The sequence below is a fragment of the Diachasmimorpha longicaudata genome, chromosome 1 (genome assembly GCF_034640455.1).
Source record: "Diachasmimorpha longicaudata isolate KC_UGA_2023 chromosome 1, iyDiaLong2, whole genome shotgun sequence".
In the NCBI taxonomy this organism is placed as follows: domain Eukaryota; kingdom Metazoa; phylum Arthropoda; class Insecta; order Hymenoptera; family Braconidae; genus Diachasmimorpha; species Diachasmimorpha longicaudata.
Window position 1 is genome coordinate 4200882 of NC_087225.1, and position 17290 is coordinate 4218171.

The following is a 17290-nucleotide window of genomic DNA, read 5'->3' on the forward strand; positions in this document are numbered from 1 at the left end:
CCTCGCTACAAAAATGTGTCAATTGTGATTCGTCGTTTCCCGTACCTTGATAACCCGTAAGAATTTAATTTTTGCTTGCGCTACGCGCCTCCGTCGAGCATCTTCCGTGTGTTCCTCACATCAGCGTCGGGCCTCCGTGTGTCGTATGTCCCGCGTCCGTTGTTCTAGCTCCGTTGGTTTATGCTCTCGGAGCCCGTCCGTTACACGAATTATGCTGCGCTACATTTTGTTATAAATTGCTTTTATTACGCCTTGGAGCTTTGAGTTCTGATTTTTAGTTGTACCTTTCAGAAATCAATCGGAAATTATAATTTTTAGGTTGTTTTCGGGTAAATTAATCTGATTGAGAGCGATATTGAGGGCATCGTATCCCTTTGTTTCAATTACGGACTTTTCTCGTGAATTTAATTAATTGAATTGGCCGGATAAAATTAGTTGAGGTCTCCTTGCGGACGACACACTAGCTCCCTTGCATCAAAGTGGATGGTGAATAATCTTGTATACTTCGTTTGTCTTTCATGAAAAGTATTGGGTTATATTCCCATTTAATTATTAATGGTAACATCCGTCGAAAAATACACATTTTGAATATTTGTCCTGTTATCGACATTTAGAAATCATGTTTTCCACGTTAAATTATTTGTCTTAAGACTCACAATAGTCAGCTGCATAGGAGTGTACTATTTATACGAAGTCACCTTTTAAAATTTATCTTGTTATCAAAACCTAGGAATCATACTCTCCACGTAACATTGTTTACTTTGGGACACTAAAGTATCTACTGCATACGAGCAAACTGACTAATCATTTTCCAGTCGAAATATCAGAGGAAACTCGTTGGTAGACTGTGGACTCGAATAGGGTCTTTATCGCATTAAATATTGTGACGAGGCCACATAACCTCGAATAATGCTCTCCCCCCGCGGCCCCCTATATTACTACAATTTTTCTCTTTTATTTCGTTCGCCGTTGGAGAACCCTTTCCTGCGTGAGGCCTCCCACTTCCCTCATTACCCAACTCACCGCGCTCGGACAGCGCGAGAACCACTGCCGTAACCACTACTGGAGGATAGGATGATGGCGCCATCCCCCTCCTGCCCGCAGTCCCCTACTCCTCTTGCTCAACCACCATCGGAGGATTGGATGACGTATGTCGTACCCCGGCCGCAGTCCCCTTCTCGCGGCTCGGATTCGGACAACGGGCGCACACGTACATTGCGTAGTGCGTACCCCCGCTGCCCCTCCGTCCCGGAAAATGTCCACAAGCATCGATCGGTGGATCACAGGGCTATGAAAATTACGTCACCGGAAAGGGACGAATATGGGGCGAGAACTCCCGAATACAGCGAGGAGAGCCTCAAGTGCCCCATTAATCGACACTTGTCGTAGAGCTGTCTCGGAAGTCAGTGCGGTTAATAAATCGTTCTCATATTCAAATCAATCGGAAGACCAAGCTTAGTGAAATGACCCAGGATCGTCTGAGAAGGAAGAGTGGCGGATTTGGGCCAACACCTGAATCTTGTCCCCCCCAGGAGAACGGTGGACACCACCAATAATTGGACAGGCGTAAAACCCCGGAAAATCGGACCAGTATCATCAGTCGAGTGAGTACCCTTTGTTTCCCCGTTTACCCAACGGCATCATTTCCCCCCTTTAGAGTTCCAGGAACCCTTCCAACGGTGAACAGTTTATTCATTATTTTCTCTATTGTTATTCTCATTATTTGTCTTTTATTAATTACAATTATCGATCCCCTAAATTCCCTCCTTTTTTCTTAAATATTCGAGCCCCCCCTTTTTGGTTTATATAAAAAGTGTTCCGACAAGTGACCTGCCTTACCCCTCGCCCCTGAGAGTAATAAAACGCATTTAGCTTTAAGTTTGTAATCCCTATAAATTTTGTAAAATAATCTTAATCATCATTAATAAATTAATTCAGTATCAATAGCCTTTGTCCCCTTTCATTTACTGACCCGCCCTCTAATTATAAATAAATATTAGACCAAAAGTCACAATATACATCCATCCACGTTCCATATTTTTTTTTTTGGTTTCTTGATAATAAGTTTCGTTTCAATTCATATTTAAGCCTAAATAAATGGGAAGATTAAGTTTCTTTTCTTCCCAAGCGCTTGATGGAATTTACTTTGTAACAGGGAGTGATAAAAACCTTCTTGATAAAATTTCTTTATTTCAGTTTGTTTTTCAATGTTCAATTTTGTATTTAAAATTGTGGAAGGAGAAAATGGGATCACCCGAAAGAATTATCATGGGTAAAATGGGGTAGGAAAAGTCCGCCCACATTTTCAGTGTCTGATATAGAGGGATCGAAGTTAACCCTTAAGCAGCTAGACTACAATACGAAGTATGAAAAATCGGATCCCAAGGTTAGTAACCATTGGACCCATAATTTTCTTCATATCTAAGGACACACCCTCAGGCCGAAGATATAAAACCACGCCCCCGTGTATTTCCTCCTCAGTTTTGAGATCAGTTCTGTGTTCCGTGGCAAGTCCAAAGTTATTCCTTAACTCCTCAAGATATAATTATACTATTATTATAATAGTAGTAGTAGTAGTAGTGTTATTATTATTTAACTTGAGTATTAAATTATCAGTGTGGTTAGTTCTTGTGTTTTAGAAAATTCTTTTTGTACACTGTCTTTCGTGACAGTTTTTATACTTCAAGATCCAGAATTAAATCTTAATAATTGTAACGGATTTCAACTAAACTGTAAGTGAAAAAATCTTTGATTTCTTTATATTAAATATAGACTGTCCAGAGTCATCTTGTTATTAGCAATATTTTCTTTTATGTTTTTATTATATTTTCCTCATTTTTCCTATGGTTCTTAACAGGAACCTCGTTAAAATTTCCTTCCTTTAAATTCTCTTTTTGGGGGTTTAAATTCCTATTCAAACATATTTTCTTGTTCCCTCTCTATTAGCTCGGAGTGAGTTTTCAAGTACTTACACGTTATTAGGCGAAAGCGTTACGCCATTGATTCGAGTCATTGTTTCCCTAGTATTTTTGACGTAACATAATATTTGGAATAGTGTATAACTTATTGTCTTTATGGTTTTTCGCAATCATTCGTACCGTTACCATGAGGTTAAGTTAATACAGGTCCGTGAACTGAATATAAAATCTGGGTTTACATTGGTTTTATTTTACCGAAGTGATAGCCCAGTGACCAGCTACCACCCGAACCACTCGTCTCTCCGCAACCTACGCCCTGAGCAGCGCGGGTATCTACCACCTTTTTCTTGACCCTTAGTTTTAAGTTTATGTATCTATACGTTTAAGTTATAATTTTGGTTCGTTGTCGTGAGTTTCCGCTTTCTACGTTTTTCGGTTTGTTGTTCCCGTCGAGACAAAGAACAACTGGCGCCCTTTAGAGAATTCTTTCCGTTTTCGGACAGTCAAGGAAAATGAGCGGATCAACTGGCTAATTTTTATGGAAGTAAAAATTTACCACGGTACAACTGATAAGATGTAATCATCTGTATATTAATTTCGTCATATGAAACCGCTGATAAATGTTTGATTCTATCATTTCTCCTAGGGTTTACTTGAGAGTAGGCTCTGTCTTCACGTTTGTACAGTCTCCTGCATTAGTTTCATTCAACAGCTCAATTTGGAGGTGAATTTCTTGCAGTATTTCACCACTTGCATACTCTTCAGGTGCTTTTCCCATCAGATGGATATTTTCCTTTCCACCATCCCTCATAGAGGGTCTCGATTCAACAAAACCAACTTCGTCAACAATGACGTCCCTCACAACAGCAAACTTTGCCTTTTCATCGTCCCACACTTTGTATCCATTTGGTTCGTATCCAACTAGGATACCTTTCCATGACTTTTCATCAAATTTACCTTTTGCAATTTTATCATGGACATAAACAGTTGAACCAAATACCTCCAAATATTTCAATTCTGGCTTCTTATCCTGCCACATCGCAAATGGAGTTTTATTGCATTTCAGTGCCTTAGTTGGTGTTATATTTGTTAGATAAGTAGCGGTGAGAATTGCTTCTCCCCAGAATACTTTATCGAAATTCGCCCCAACCACCGTTGCTCTTGCGTTTTCCGTAATGGTTCTCACCATACGTGCAGCCATACCGTTTAATTGTGGGGTTCTATGAGCCGTCAAGTGATAACTTATGCCTCTCTCTGTACAATAGTCCTTCATGTCATTCGATAAGTACTCTCGTCCATTATCACAATATAAATTAGCTAATTCTAAGTTGAATCTGGCTTCGCTTTTAGCGACGAAATCTTTAAAATGATTGAAAACATCTGATTTATATTTAATCACATATGAGATGCAATAATGAGTATATTCATCTATGAATAGAACAGAATAATTTTCTTCGTTTACCGTAGGAGGAGTGAGAGGACCGGCGACATCCAAGTGAATTCTAAATAACGATCTTTTGATATTTACTTTATTCTTTGCATTATAAAACGGTAATCGCGATTGTTTTTCCATTGTGCATGGCTCACAAAGCTTCTCATCTGGTATAACTGAATCTAGACTCGTGATGTCTTCAAACATGCCTTTGGACTTGATTACTACAAATTTTTGCCTTCCGATGTGCCCTAATCGGTCATGCCATAATTGATACATGGTTTTTCTACTCGCGATATTGATTACATTCGAATTTATCGGAAAATTGATTATAAGTTGTTTAAACTATACCTAAAAAACGCCCCCCAACTCAACGACAAGCGATCGATGAATTTCGGATACTTCCGGGGTTCATCGGGTCACTGTTCATCGGTCTCGGTCACGAACTTGAGACCCCTCCCAAATCAGTCTTACAACGTATCTCCAACGTACCGGTCAACGTAATTCTATAATTGCGCATTTATCAACGTCTCTCAACTCCAATTAGAATATCAACGATCCAGGATTTCACACGGGTGAAACCCAACGAACTTTGTGCAACTTGTATAGGTTTTTTACAATTAGTGACAATAAACATACGAAGTTTTTATAACTTAGTGTCGTGTGTCTTCGACTGCATCTCATTACACCAATCCCAATTTTTCCGACGCCCGACCACCCAAAATCACGTTCCTCAACTAAACATTGGTCCTTCGAGCCGGATGGTGCGGTAAAAAACAGTGAAAAATTGTGAAAGTGCAGTGAAATTTCAACGAAACCAAAAAGGACGCCAAGTCCTATAGTAAAATCAACGACCCGTGGAATCTTCTGGAACATTCCAACGGTAATCCAACGACATTCCAACGATAATCCAACGAGAACAATAAGTATTTATTGCCCTTGACCCTTTGTATTCAGTGTTTACATTCCATCGGGTCTCAAATTTCCCTGACCGCGCGTGCGACAATTCGGGAATGCTCGGCCCACTTCGCTCAACTTCGTCAGTAGTCCCCCACTTACTGGGACTGTGCTCAACGAGTGAGGTCGCACCCCACTCAACGTCAACTCAACGGTCGGTAAAACTCAACGGTCGGTAACGTAGCTATATTAGTTACCAACATGGCAGATGATGGAGAGTACGAGCCAACCCAACCCATTGAAATTAACGTCGAGATCAACCCCGTATCTCCAATCGTCGTTAACCCTCCAGAGACCCAAGCTCCAACCACACAGGAGCATGAAGATTGGGCAAATGTTGTAGAAACTTTTCCGGCAATCAACACCTCAACAATTAAAACGAGGAAGTCCGAAATTGCAACGATGCCGTCAACTATAAGCACACCAACGCAGCTCTCAACAGGAACCGCCAACCAACTAGAGTTTCTACAGGACAGAATTCTAGAATTCAACGCAATCGACGAAGAACTGAGGGAATTAAGGCCATGATCAACAACGCTCATATTGCTCGTGAGACGGTGGACCACCTGATAAGCACCGCCAGGATTCCCAAAGAAGATTTGGGCGAGCAATTCGTCTTTCACTTGCTCAAACGTTCCATGGAGGCTGACACACGCACCACATGGGAACAGAAGCTGGGAACTTCAACGAATTTCATACCTCTGCAGGAGTTAGTCAACTTCCTGGAGTCAACAGCAAGAGGCATGACTCCAGATGATCAACAAGAATCAACGATTCCTCAAAGGCCTAAAGAAAAACCTCACCGTGGAAAATCACCGCCTCAATCACGTGCTTATCATGCCGCCGAAGCAACAAGTCAACGCGAGGAGCCTCAACACATTAAGCCTGCTGATTGCTGTGCGTACTGCAACACCAAGCATTTCATTGGAAAGTGTCCATCATTTCTCAGCCTCTCAGCGCAGAAAAAACTAGAGCATCTGTCAACAACACGACTATGCTACAACTGCTTCGGTACACACCTGGTGACGAGATGCAAGTGCACTAAATCTTGCATGAAATGTCAACACAGGCACCACACGCTGTTGCACATGGACCCAACAGACAGAGAGAGACCAACGACATCGACAATCAACAGCGGTCCAGAGCAACCATCAACGAGTGCGGAATCAGGTTTGAGTGTTTGATTTATTATAATTCAAATTCATCACTCAGATCATTGATCCTCACTCGTTTTCAACAGGTCGTCCAACATCAACTCAGTCAACTAGATCCAACGAGAAATCAACAGCTTCAACGACTAGCCAGGGGATTTACGCCCCCCTGAGTCAAGTCGAAGAATCTACTCAAAGGAAGTCGGTCAACGCAGAGGACGCTAAGTTCTCCCACAAATCAACGGATCAACGACTAGTGCTCTTGGCTACGGCAAAAGCCAGGGCATTCTCCAAAAGCGGATTCTACACGATCGCCAGAATCCTCATCGATTAAGGCTCAGAGCTTTCATTTATTTCGGAAAGCCTGGTGCATCAACTTCAACTACAACGACGACATTCAACGATTGAACTCACCGGAATTGGTGGAAAACACGCATGTTCAACGAGAGGGATTGTGGCAATCACGCTCCAATCAACGAAACAGCCATTTCAACAAGTTGAGATCAACGCCCACATCCTGCAAAAGCTAACCTCACGGTTACCAACGTTCTCATGCTCATCTGCATCAATCGGATCACTGCAGCAGCTTCAACTGGCAGATGAGAACTATTCAACACCTGGACCTATCAACATAATTATCGGAGCTGACAACTACGGGAAAATCATCGGCAACGGGATTGAAAAATCCAACGATGATCAATTGGTTGGCCAACTAACAACATTCGGATGGATCTTATCCGGTCCATTATGCAACACAACGTATTCAACGAGGACCTCCTTATCCGCGGCAAGGGGATCTTCCAACGAACAATTAACGGAGCTTCTACAAAGATTCTGGGTCCAGGAAGAACCACCAATCTCAACAAATCCAACCAACGAGCTCACACCAGACGAATTAGAGTGTGAAGAACACTTTCAACGCACTCATCAACGAGACACTTCTGGGCGCTACATTGTGCGACTGCCACTTCGCACATCAACAGCAGCGCTCGGAGAATCGAGGAATAAAGCGCTTCGTCAGCTCCAGTCGGTGAAACGAAGACTAAACGCTAATCCTGACTACAGCAAACTTTACTATGACTTTATCAACGAATACGAAGCACTTGATCACATGCGACGTATACAACAATCATCAGAACCAGCAACAAATTACTACCTGCCACATCATGGGGTTCTGAGGGAAGATTCGCTAACCACGAAGCTTCGAGTAGTCTTCAACGGCTCCAACAAGACATCAACGGGTATCTCACTCAACGACATCCTCCACGCGGGCGGAAAGCTCCAAGTGGATGCAATGGATGTACTCACATGGTTGAGACGACATCGACTCGTCTTCGGCACCGACATCGTTAAGATGTTTCGACAAATCAACGTACACCCTGACGATTGGAATCTTCAACGCATTCTTTGGATAGACGAAAATCAACAACTTGTGACATACCAACTAACAACGGTCACATATGGACAGAAATGCTCTCCATGGCTCTCTTTGAGAGTTTTTCAACAACTCGTCAACGATGAAGGTCAACGATTCCCTGCAGCAGTGCTACCGCTAACTAAAGGCCGTTATGTCGACGACATTTACGGTGGAGCGGACTCTGAGGGAGAATTCAAAGAAATGATAATTCAACTTCAACAGATCTGCCAGGCGGGCGGATTTCCACTTCAAAAGTGGACCAGTAATCGCCCAGAGATACTCCAACAGCTCAACTTGTCAACGGGACCGGCAGGTACAGTGCAATTCGAGGAAGCAGTCATCAAAACGCTCGGATTGTGCTGGCATCCAGCAACAGATTTATTTCAATATAAATCTAGAACATTCAACTCAACGAGCTTCACCAAGAGGGTACTGCTATCGGAAATAGCTCAAATTTTCGATCCTCTTGGATTCATCGCACCAGTCATTGTTCGAGGAAAAATACTCATCCAAGAGCTATGGCTGCTCAAACTCGCTTGGGATGATCAACTTCCACTCGACTATGTTCGAAGGTGGAAAGAGTTCAGGGAGGAACTCACGCAACTAAATCAACTGTCCATCCCAAGATGGCTAAATCTATCTCCAACGACTACCAACGTACAAATACATGGATTTGCCGACGCATCAACAGCTGCCATGGGAGCAGTCGTTTATCTACGAGTTCAACGAGACAACGAAAAACCAACAATCAGCTTGGTGTGTGCAAAAACAAGAGTTGCACCACTGAAAAAGCTGACGATTCCACGCCTGGAGCTAACCGCGGCCCTTCTGCTAACAAAAATTGTCAGCTGGGCACAACGCACATTGGAAATCAACGGAGAGACATACCTTTGGTCTGATTCTTCAGTAGCTTTGGCATGGATCAACAGCCATCCATCGAGATCGAAGGAATTCGTTCACAATAGAGTAACGAAAATCCAGGAAGAGTTACCAACAGCCGTATGGAGACATGTTGGTGGGATTTACAACCCTGCTGACTGCGCTTCACGTGGCATTTCACCGAGTCAACTCAACGAACATCACCTTTGGTGGAAAGGGCCTGACTGGCTAGCAAAACCGCCGTCAGACTGGCCACAAAATACAACCAGTGCTCCAACGGAAGTCTCTCTTGAAGAGAGACCAGCAACAGCTCACCCAGTAGCTGCTGAAGCTAGGCAGCATCCACTGACAGAGTTCCTCAACAGATATTCTACTTTATCAAAAGTATTACAAGTCACCGCAACGATGAATCGAGCCATCCAACGACTTCGACGACAACCAACGCCCGAATCATCAGTATTAACAACGATAGAACTCAACGAAGCGAGGACATTCTGGGTTAAGGTAACACAACACCAATACTTTGAATCTGTGTTTCAGAACTTGAACAGAGATATTCAACTACCTCGCCAACATCCACTGGCCAAGCTCACCCCGAGAATTGATGATCAAGGAATTCTCAGGCTTGGTGGACGACTAAAGAACTCATTACTTGATTCAGACGAGACTCATTCAATTATCTTACCACGACAATCTCGCCTGACAACGCTCATCATCAACGAAGCTCACCAGAAAACACTCCACGGAGGAGTTCAACTCACCATGGCTCATATCAGACAACGATACTGGATCGTTGGTGGCAGAAAGTCAGTGCACGCATCAATTCTGCGCTGTGCTATCTGCACCAGATTCAGGGCAACACGAGCCCAACAGTTAATGGGTCAACTGCCAACAGCTAGAGCAACGCCTTCAAGACCATTCCTGCATACTGGAGTGGACTATGCAGGGCCACTTCCAATCCTGAAGTGGAGACCAACGAACGCGCAACCATCAACGGTTCATATAGCGGTTTTTGTGTGTTTCACAACCTCAGCTGTTCACCTTGAACTGGTCAACAGACAAACAACGGATGCATTCATCGCAGCATATAAACAATTCACTGGAAGGCGAGGCATTCCAGCTATCATGTATAGTGACAATGCAACGACATTCGAAGGAGCAGCCAACGAACTCAACAGACTATACATCCAAGAATCTCCAGATAACCAACAAATTAGAGCTGCTCTTGCTTCCAACGGAACCCAGTGGAAATTCATCCCACCAAATGCTCCTCACTTCGGAGGCAAGTGGGAGGCCGCTGTAAAATCAACAAAGTATCATCTACGACGAGTATTGGGAACAACAATGTTAACATACGAAGAGCTCAACACGATCCTGATACAAATCGAGGCCTGTCTCAACTCAAGGCCTATTGTTCCGATGAGAGATGACCCAGATGACCTTCAGGCTCTTACACCAGGGAATTTCCTCATCGGAGAACCTCTTCAACTACTCCCGGAGCCATCTCAACTCAACACAAATATCAACAAAATCACACGATGGAATCTGGTGACCCAGAAAATACAACAATTCTGGTCGAGATGGTCCAGGGAGTGTCTTCAACGTTACCACTCCATCTACAAGTGGAATCAACAGCAACGCAACATCAAGGTGGGAGATATGGTCCTGATGATCAATGATGATCTCCCTCTAGCACGTTGGCCACTGGCGCGAGTCATTGCGATAAGGCCAGGGGCTGATGGACTAGTGAGAGTCGCAGAACTGCTCACAGCAACACCAGAAGTCCCAACGAATCCAGATGGATCACCATCGACACAGAACATTCGGGTTCAACGACATCAATACACCAGACCGATAGCAAAACTTTGCTTGCTACCAACGGACCCAACACCAGCAGACCAACAAGATGACAACTAGAGATTACCATCAACAGAGGATTCATCACGCCTGATGAATGCGGGCGGGATGTTTAAACTATACCTAAAAAACGCCCCCCAACTCAACGACAAGCGATCGATGAATTTCGGATACTTCCGGGGTTCATCGGGTCACTGTTCATCGGTCTCGGTCACGAACTTGAGACCCCCCCCCAAATCAGTCTTACAACGTATCTCCAACGTACCGGTCAACGTAATTCTATAATTGCGCATTTATCAACGTCTCTCAACTACAATTAGAATATCAACGATCCAGGATTTCACACGGGTGAAACCCAACGAACTTTGTGAAACTTGTATAGGTTTTTTACAATTAGTGACAATAAACATACGAAGTTTTTATAACTTAGTGTCGTGTGTCTTCGACTGCATCTCATTACACCAATCCCAATTTTTCCGACGCCCGACCACCCAAAATCACGTTCCTCAACTAAACATAAGTAAATTTTCGCTTGAGTCACCACAGATGACCATCTTACCCTCCTTCATGATCCTCATTCCATTTTTGTCAAATAAGATGGAATATCCCATTGCCTGTATTTTCGCTACGGAGAACAAGCTGCTTGGTATCTCAGGGCAGTATAGGACGTTCTCCAACGTTCCGCTAATGTCCCGGTCGCTGGTCACTTTGAGGTTCCCCTGTTTGGTCGGCGTGATGAACTCATTATTCTTGGCTACCGATATTTTTATTGGCGTATTCAGTTGTCTAAACTCATTTGCCAGATCGGTTCTGTTGGTAATGTGGTCATTCGTGCCGCAGTCCAAGATGAAGGAAACAGTATCAAAATATTTGTGGTAAATGTTTCCCTGCCATAAAGGCACAGCCCGAAGTGGCGTTCGCTTCTTTTGGGTCTTCTGCTTTGGTTGTATGGGTGGTTGGTCTCCTGCTGCCACTTAGTTTGGACTTATTATGGTTTTTTCTGAAGAAACAATTTGTCATAAAATGTCCGTGTTTTCCACAGTAATGGCACGTCACAAATCTTTTATTATTCTTCATTTTATTCTCTATGTTATGACACGGTCTAGAATTATATTACCTGCTGTTATGCACTTACCCCTTTAACACAGTGATGCCAGATGGGCAGAGTGTTAGGGAGCCCACTCAAGTGAACTTGGTAGCCCAAGATCGCCCATCCGAACGACCAACACACCAATAACCCTGTTTGAGATGGAGACGAGGATGCGGTGCCGATTTGGGATCGGTGGGGAAAATAAAGTACACGAGACACGAGAAACTTATAGGGGATGCACTTATTTTATTATAAATCATTGAGGCGCGACCTCGCGTTCTTGAGAGAATTTTGTATAGGTGATTTTCTTGGTTTCACTACGCGTAATACAGGTGATGTACTCGAATTGATAGATACATTAATTACGCGTTGAACTATTTAAGACTGAGTGAGCATGTCTGTTTTTGAGTCTCTTTATATACCCAAGGGTTGTTTTGATGGGATTACCAACCCAAGGCTTTTGAAAGTTCGAGACGAATTCCTCAGTTTGAATGTTCTCGAATTCTTCGCTGGAGAATTGGGCGATTTTTCTCTCTCTTTTAAACAAACCCAAAATAGCCGCAACACCGCGCGGAATTCAAAACATGGGTCGAGAGCCAATGGAATTTAGCATCGGAGTAGAAACTAAATTCCACGTTTCTTCAACAGATTATTATTCAGCATAACTCAAATTCTTACAAATTCCAGTTTCGTTCCTGATGACCATTGCGTCTTAACTTGGAAAAATGACTACGAGTCGAACCGAAATTTTCTTCCAAATTTTATTTGGAATGGTTTGAATGAAAAATATTGAGATGACCAGAAAAAGTTTTTCTGTCTCTTTGTCACTCTTTTAAAATAGTTTTCCCGCCCGATGTGGGTTTTCGGAAATTTTCAAATTCGAAAATCTCCAGGTAGTGAATGGCAATTTTTGTAGTTGGCTCTCAATTGAACTTTCATCAATCCTTTCACGTAGATGAGTAATCGGTAAATCATTCCGGGGGACTTTCAGCGTTGTGCACAGAACTCGAATCGATGTAAATTTATTGCACATTTTCAAGATGGATAGACGGCTGGGTACCTGGTAGTCTACTTAGTAGACAACCAACTTAAGGGTCGTTACGAGACCCCGGTAGACTACCAGGTAGACTAAGGATCTTTACAAGACCCTTAAGTTGTTTGTCTGTCACGTATGGTGCGTCCTCTGTCTGAACCAGCCCACTGCAACTCCTGCTCGATAGCTGCCCAGATATTGTCACGTCCTAGGTGGCGCTGATGGCTACCTGCTCGGTCTCGCTTGGGAGTTTGAAGATTTGAATACGCGCCAGAGTTTTTGTGCGCATTGGCAGAAAACATGAAGAAAAAACGATAATTTTTTGTCATTTAGTATATTATAAAAATGAGAATGAAGTGCTTATCTTAGCTATATATATACAATAATTAAAAAATACATAGAATTTAATTGACTATCTGTTTTTAAAATTATAAGACTGAAAATTACGATTTAAACATTTTGGCCATTTTTCTCTTTTCGAGGTGAATTTTTTTGGACGGAACTAATGGAACTAATGAACTAATGAAAAAATGGACGGAACTACTCCTTTTTTCAGCCGTGGAATTTTTAAAATTGTCTACGACATATATACAAATCTTTTTTATCCGAATATGACATTATTTTTCATGAAAAAAAAATGTGTAAACATACCTTGCCGAAAACTTGTCCATTTCTAATTATAGCATTTCTCTCTGTCCAATCTATTTCCTGAGTTCGAAAATGTTTTTCACATACAGCTTTTCCAGCACTCAAATCATCGCGATTTAATGTAATTCTGCACTCTGCTAATTTTTTTTTCGTAACCGAAAGAAAATGTACTTTTTCCGGATTCGTATTATAACCCGATTTGCCTCCTTGAACCGCACAAGATGGCATTATTTTTTCTTCGCAAAAACCACAAAAAGAAAAACACAATTTGAACGCACATTGAATATCAGGATTTACCATAGAAACCGAGGAGTGGGGATGAAAGTCGCAGGGAGGGGATAGAGCAGATGACATTCTGCGTCATCTGGATCGGTGACAATAACGGGGCAGCAAATCCTTATGGGCCTTTAGGTGAGTTTCAGTGGGCTGGTCTGAACCCTTAGGTTCCTCGCGCGGTGTATCGTCGTTGGGGTCATCGTCGGGTACGAGTGTGTGTAACAGTACGTCAGCAGTCTGATGCAGTGTAATATTTGTAGTGAAAGCCCAGGGATTCGCGTTGCTTTCCGTGGTAATGTATTCCCTCCAGCTACATTCCTTACACGTCCTAAGTAACCTAGTGTAGGCCCGTAGGACCACACGATACCTGTTCTGTTTAATACTACGCGCGTTAGGGTAAGTCGCCCTTCGGTAGCCGTTTCAGAGACGACTGACCAACTTCCGTCTGCTGGTCAGCTCCTCGATCCACCACGGATTAGCGCGACGGTAATGTTTCCGGCGCGGTATCGAATCTTGACAGGCTCTGTTGAGTACGTCACCCAGTTCTTCTGCCAGTCTCTCAACATCCGCTGGGAGATCCAGTGGATGGTTAGCGAGTGTCTCACGGGCCTCCTTATCAAGGGTCACCTCGAACTTTTCTCAGTCGGCCCGCCGAACGTTGAACCGCATGGTAGGGTCTCTCGCCGAACCCCGAGGTATTGACGCGCGGGCCAGGAACTAGAAATGATCGCTCTTTGTCACCCATCCAGTTAATATCGCTTCCCCTGGCGCCTATTGTACTCTTTTCCGAATTCTCCTATTTTCGGGTACTAATAGTCAGTCGAGCCCTAACCGCTCATCCTGTACCTTCGGATCACTTTATTTCAACGCATTAAAATACTGTAATTTATTATTTAATTTCATTTTGTTGGTGGGTTGTGATTTCCCAATCCAAATTAACGGCAACCTCCACAGGGGGGCGGCTTAATGGCCACGATGAGTACTGAGCAGACGGTTAGAAGTCATGAGAGACAATGGGGAGAACGTTAAATGTCGCGAGGGTCACATTGGAGTGTCAAGTGTCTTAAGATCCGGTTGAGGGAGAGTGAAAGGTCGCAAGGGGTACTTGAAGGTGGGTTAAATGTCATAAGCTGCTTGAGGAAGAATCAAATGCCGTGAGGGTGACTGGAGGGAAGGTCACCCTCCTCCAAAACTTTCAGGACATGAAATGTTGCTCCTAGTCACCCTCCCAACCTTCGACTCTCGCCCAATCCACTGTCAGGACAATTAGTCTTCACAACATTTGACTCTCCTCCCATCGACTCTCAGAAAAATTAACCCTTCCCGACGTAATACTCGTGACATTTGACTTTCCCCCAACCGCCACTAATGATATTTAATCCACCCCCAATGGCCAGAGTAAGTGAGGCGATACTTGGGTTTTCCAATTTTAATCCTTCTCTGGAAGTGTAAGGTCCGGGTATATTCCTGGGTACCTCAATCAGATCTCCGGAACGGCTGCTGACGACGATTGACATGAAATCAACAACGTTGAAGCTGTTTCGCTCAGCTCATAATATAATTGATTATAAAATAATGTCAAATCGATATTTCTCTAGGTGGTTTACAACAACGGAGTATATGGCGGACAATACAATTGCGTAAAATCACCACAATAAAATTCAATCTGTCAGTTTGACAAGGGGTTTATTTGGTTAAGTTATCGTTTGTTTTTTTATATATAGCCTACCCGCAGAATTATCAAAAAATTATCGCATATAATACCACAAGAGCTCCGAAATTATCGGATATTTCCCGATAGGTTCGTTGCAAACAAATCAACGTGTCAAGTTTTCCAGTTTAAAAATCACGAGCGCGAAGCGCGAGTTACATCTAAAAAAAAGCGGGAAAACAAAAAAATATGTGCATGGAATTCATGCACGACAGAAGTGACACTTGTTAGCCATAGACTGGTAAGAAATTGTGTCTGAATTTTCTGTGATTATTTTTTCCATTCCAATTTCAACCAATCAAATGGTGGCCTTTCCCGTCACATGGTACAAGTAAGAGGGTTTTATTTCGGATATTTATCGGATATTTCCCTGTTTGTTGCTAAGCAATGAAAATATCCGATAAACAATTTGTACGCGATTCGCAGAAAAACCTGCAAGACTTATCCCTCTCGTTGCTACGCAACGAAACTCTCGGGAAATATCCGATAATTTTGAAGGTCGAGAGGTATTACTACTGATAATTTTCGGAAATTTTTATTGCGCCACACAGGAAGATTTCAGAACATTTTATTATTGAAAATTCGGAATCTAGTGGAGAAACCAAACAGAATAGTCAATTTCTGTTCCATGTTTCCCTGAAAATGAACAGAAAACAAGGAAATTGCTGTCAATGCATTCTTGAATTCGGGGAACAGTGACACCGAAGCCCATTTAAGAGAAAAAATCAGGAAAATTACGGTGATTATTTTTCCCACCCAAATTTCAGCCAATAGAATTGCACCATTTGTTGATATTTTGTATAGCCTACCTCGAATTTCAGCGATTATTTTTCCCATCCAAATCTTGGCCAATAGGATCGCACCATTCGACGTTATTTTGTATAGCCAACACGGTATTTCAGCGGAAATTCTTGGAAATCTCACTGGAAATTTTGCATGTTGCCTATGTAAAAAAAAACAAATGATGGAGTAACCCTCAATTGTATCTGACAGATTAAATGGCAATTCGTTGAAAATTATGTCTCATGGTGCAATTCTATCGGCCAACATTTGGATACAAAAAATAATCCCTCGACTACCACTCGAACTTCGAAATTATCTGATATTTCCCTCAAGGTTCCCTACAAACAAATAAGCTTGTCAAGTTTTCCAGAAAAATCACTCGCGCTTCGCGCTCGTGATTTTTAAACTGGAAAACTTGACACGTTCATTTGTTTGCAACGAATCTATCGGAAAATATTTGATAATTTTGAAGCACTTGTGGTATTATATGTGAAAATTCAAGGGAATTCATCTCCAATATTCATATTGCAGTATATTTTTAAATGAATTACGAAATTCTCATTTTTGTACCGGTGAGAATTCGAGAATTTTACTGAAGGATAAGTTAGACCGCAGATTTGATGATTTTTAAATGTGTAAAAAGCATTTGATGCCACTGGAATGGTAATTCCCAGTGAACTATCCCGATATTAATAAAAAGGTTTCATTAGTATTGTTCATCATATGAACAAAATCAGCCATGTTCCTACTCCGAATCTATCGCGTTTTCGTGTCTCTCCCATGTCTCTTTCCGTCTGATTGCCCCACCACGCGCGCCATTCCCTCCCTTTTCCTGTCGCTTTTTAGTTACATACAATGTTCGAATTACAGCCCAACGAGCGCAAAGAAGTTTCACTTCAAAAAAGTAATGAATGACGAGGGGAGTGATGAGCGTAGTCACACTTGTGACCAGTCCCTTCGACGGCGGGATAGTGACTGCAATTCTTCAGTTTTCTTATTTGGTGCCTCACTGGAGGATGGCATAGCCATATGTAGTTCTATGGCGACTCCGATGCCCACGTCAGAGATCATAAGGAAGATGTGCAGGACCAATCACGAGAGATCAACCACTAAATTTCCTTGGGGTAATGTACCTGCC

General features: G+C 42.6%; 3 protein-coding genes across 3 annotated transcripts in view; all 3 read left to right on the top strand.

The window, feature by feature from the left end:
* The first annotated feature begins 1353 nt into the window (after positions 1–1353).
* LOC135167396 (uncharacterized) overlaps positions 1354–17290 on the top strand; it is a 65820-nt gene continuing 49883 nt past the window's right edge. Inside the window, exon 1 of the mRNA XM_064130556.1 lies at positions 1354–1604. The gene's annotated coding sequence lies outside the window, so the exon portion shown is untranslated. The remainder of the gene's footprint in view (positions 1605–17290) is intronic.
* On the top strand, positions 5031–6032 carry LOC135161666 (uncharacterized). The gene is made up of 2 exons (XM_064119436.1): positions 5031–5233; positions 5308–6032. The coding sequence occupies exon 2, from the start codon at positions 5509–5511 to the stop codon at positions 5833–5835; it is 327 nt and encodes a 108-aa protein (XP_063975506.1). The 5' UTR covers positions 5031–5233; positions 5308–5508; the 3' UTR covers positions 5836–6032.
* Positions 5946–10671, top strand: LOC135167813 (uncharacterized). Its single transcript, XM_064131426.1, has 3 exons — positions 5946–6477; positions 6548–6754; positions 6800–10671. Exons 1-3 carry the CDS (start codon positions 5946–5948, stop codon positions 10669–10671), a joined length of 4611 nt encoding a protein of 1536 aa, XP_063987496.1.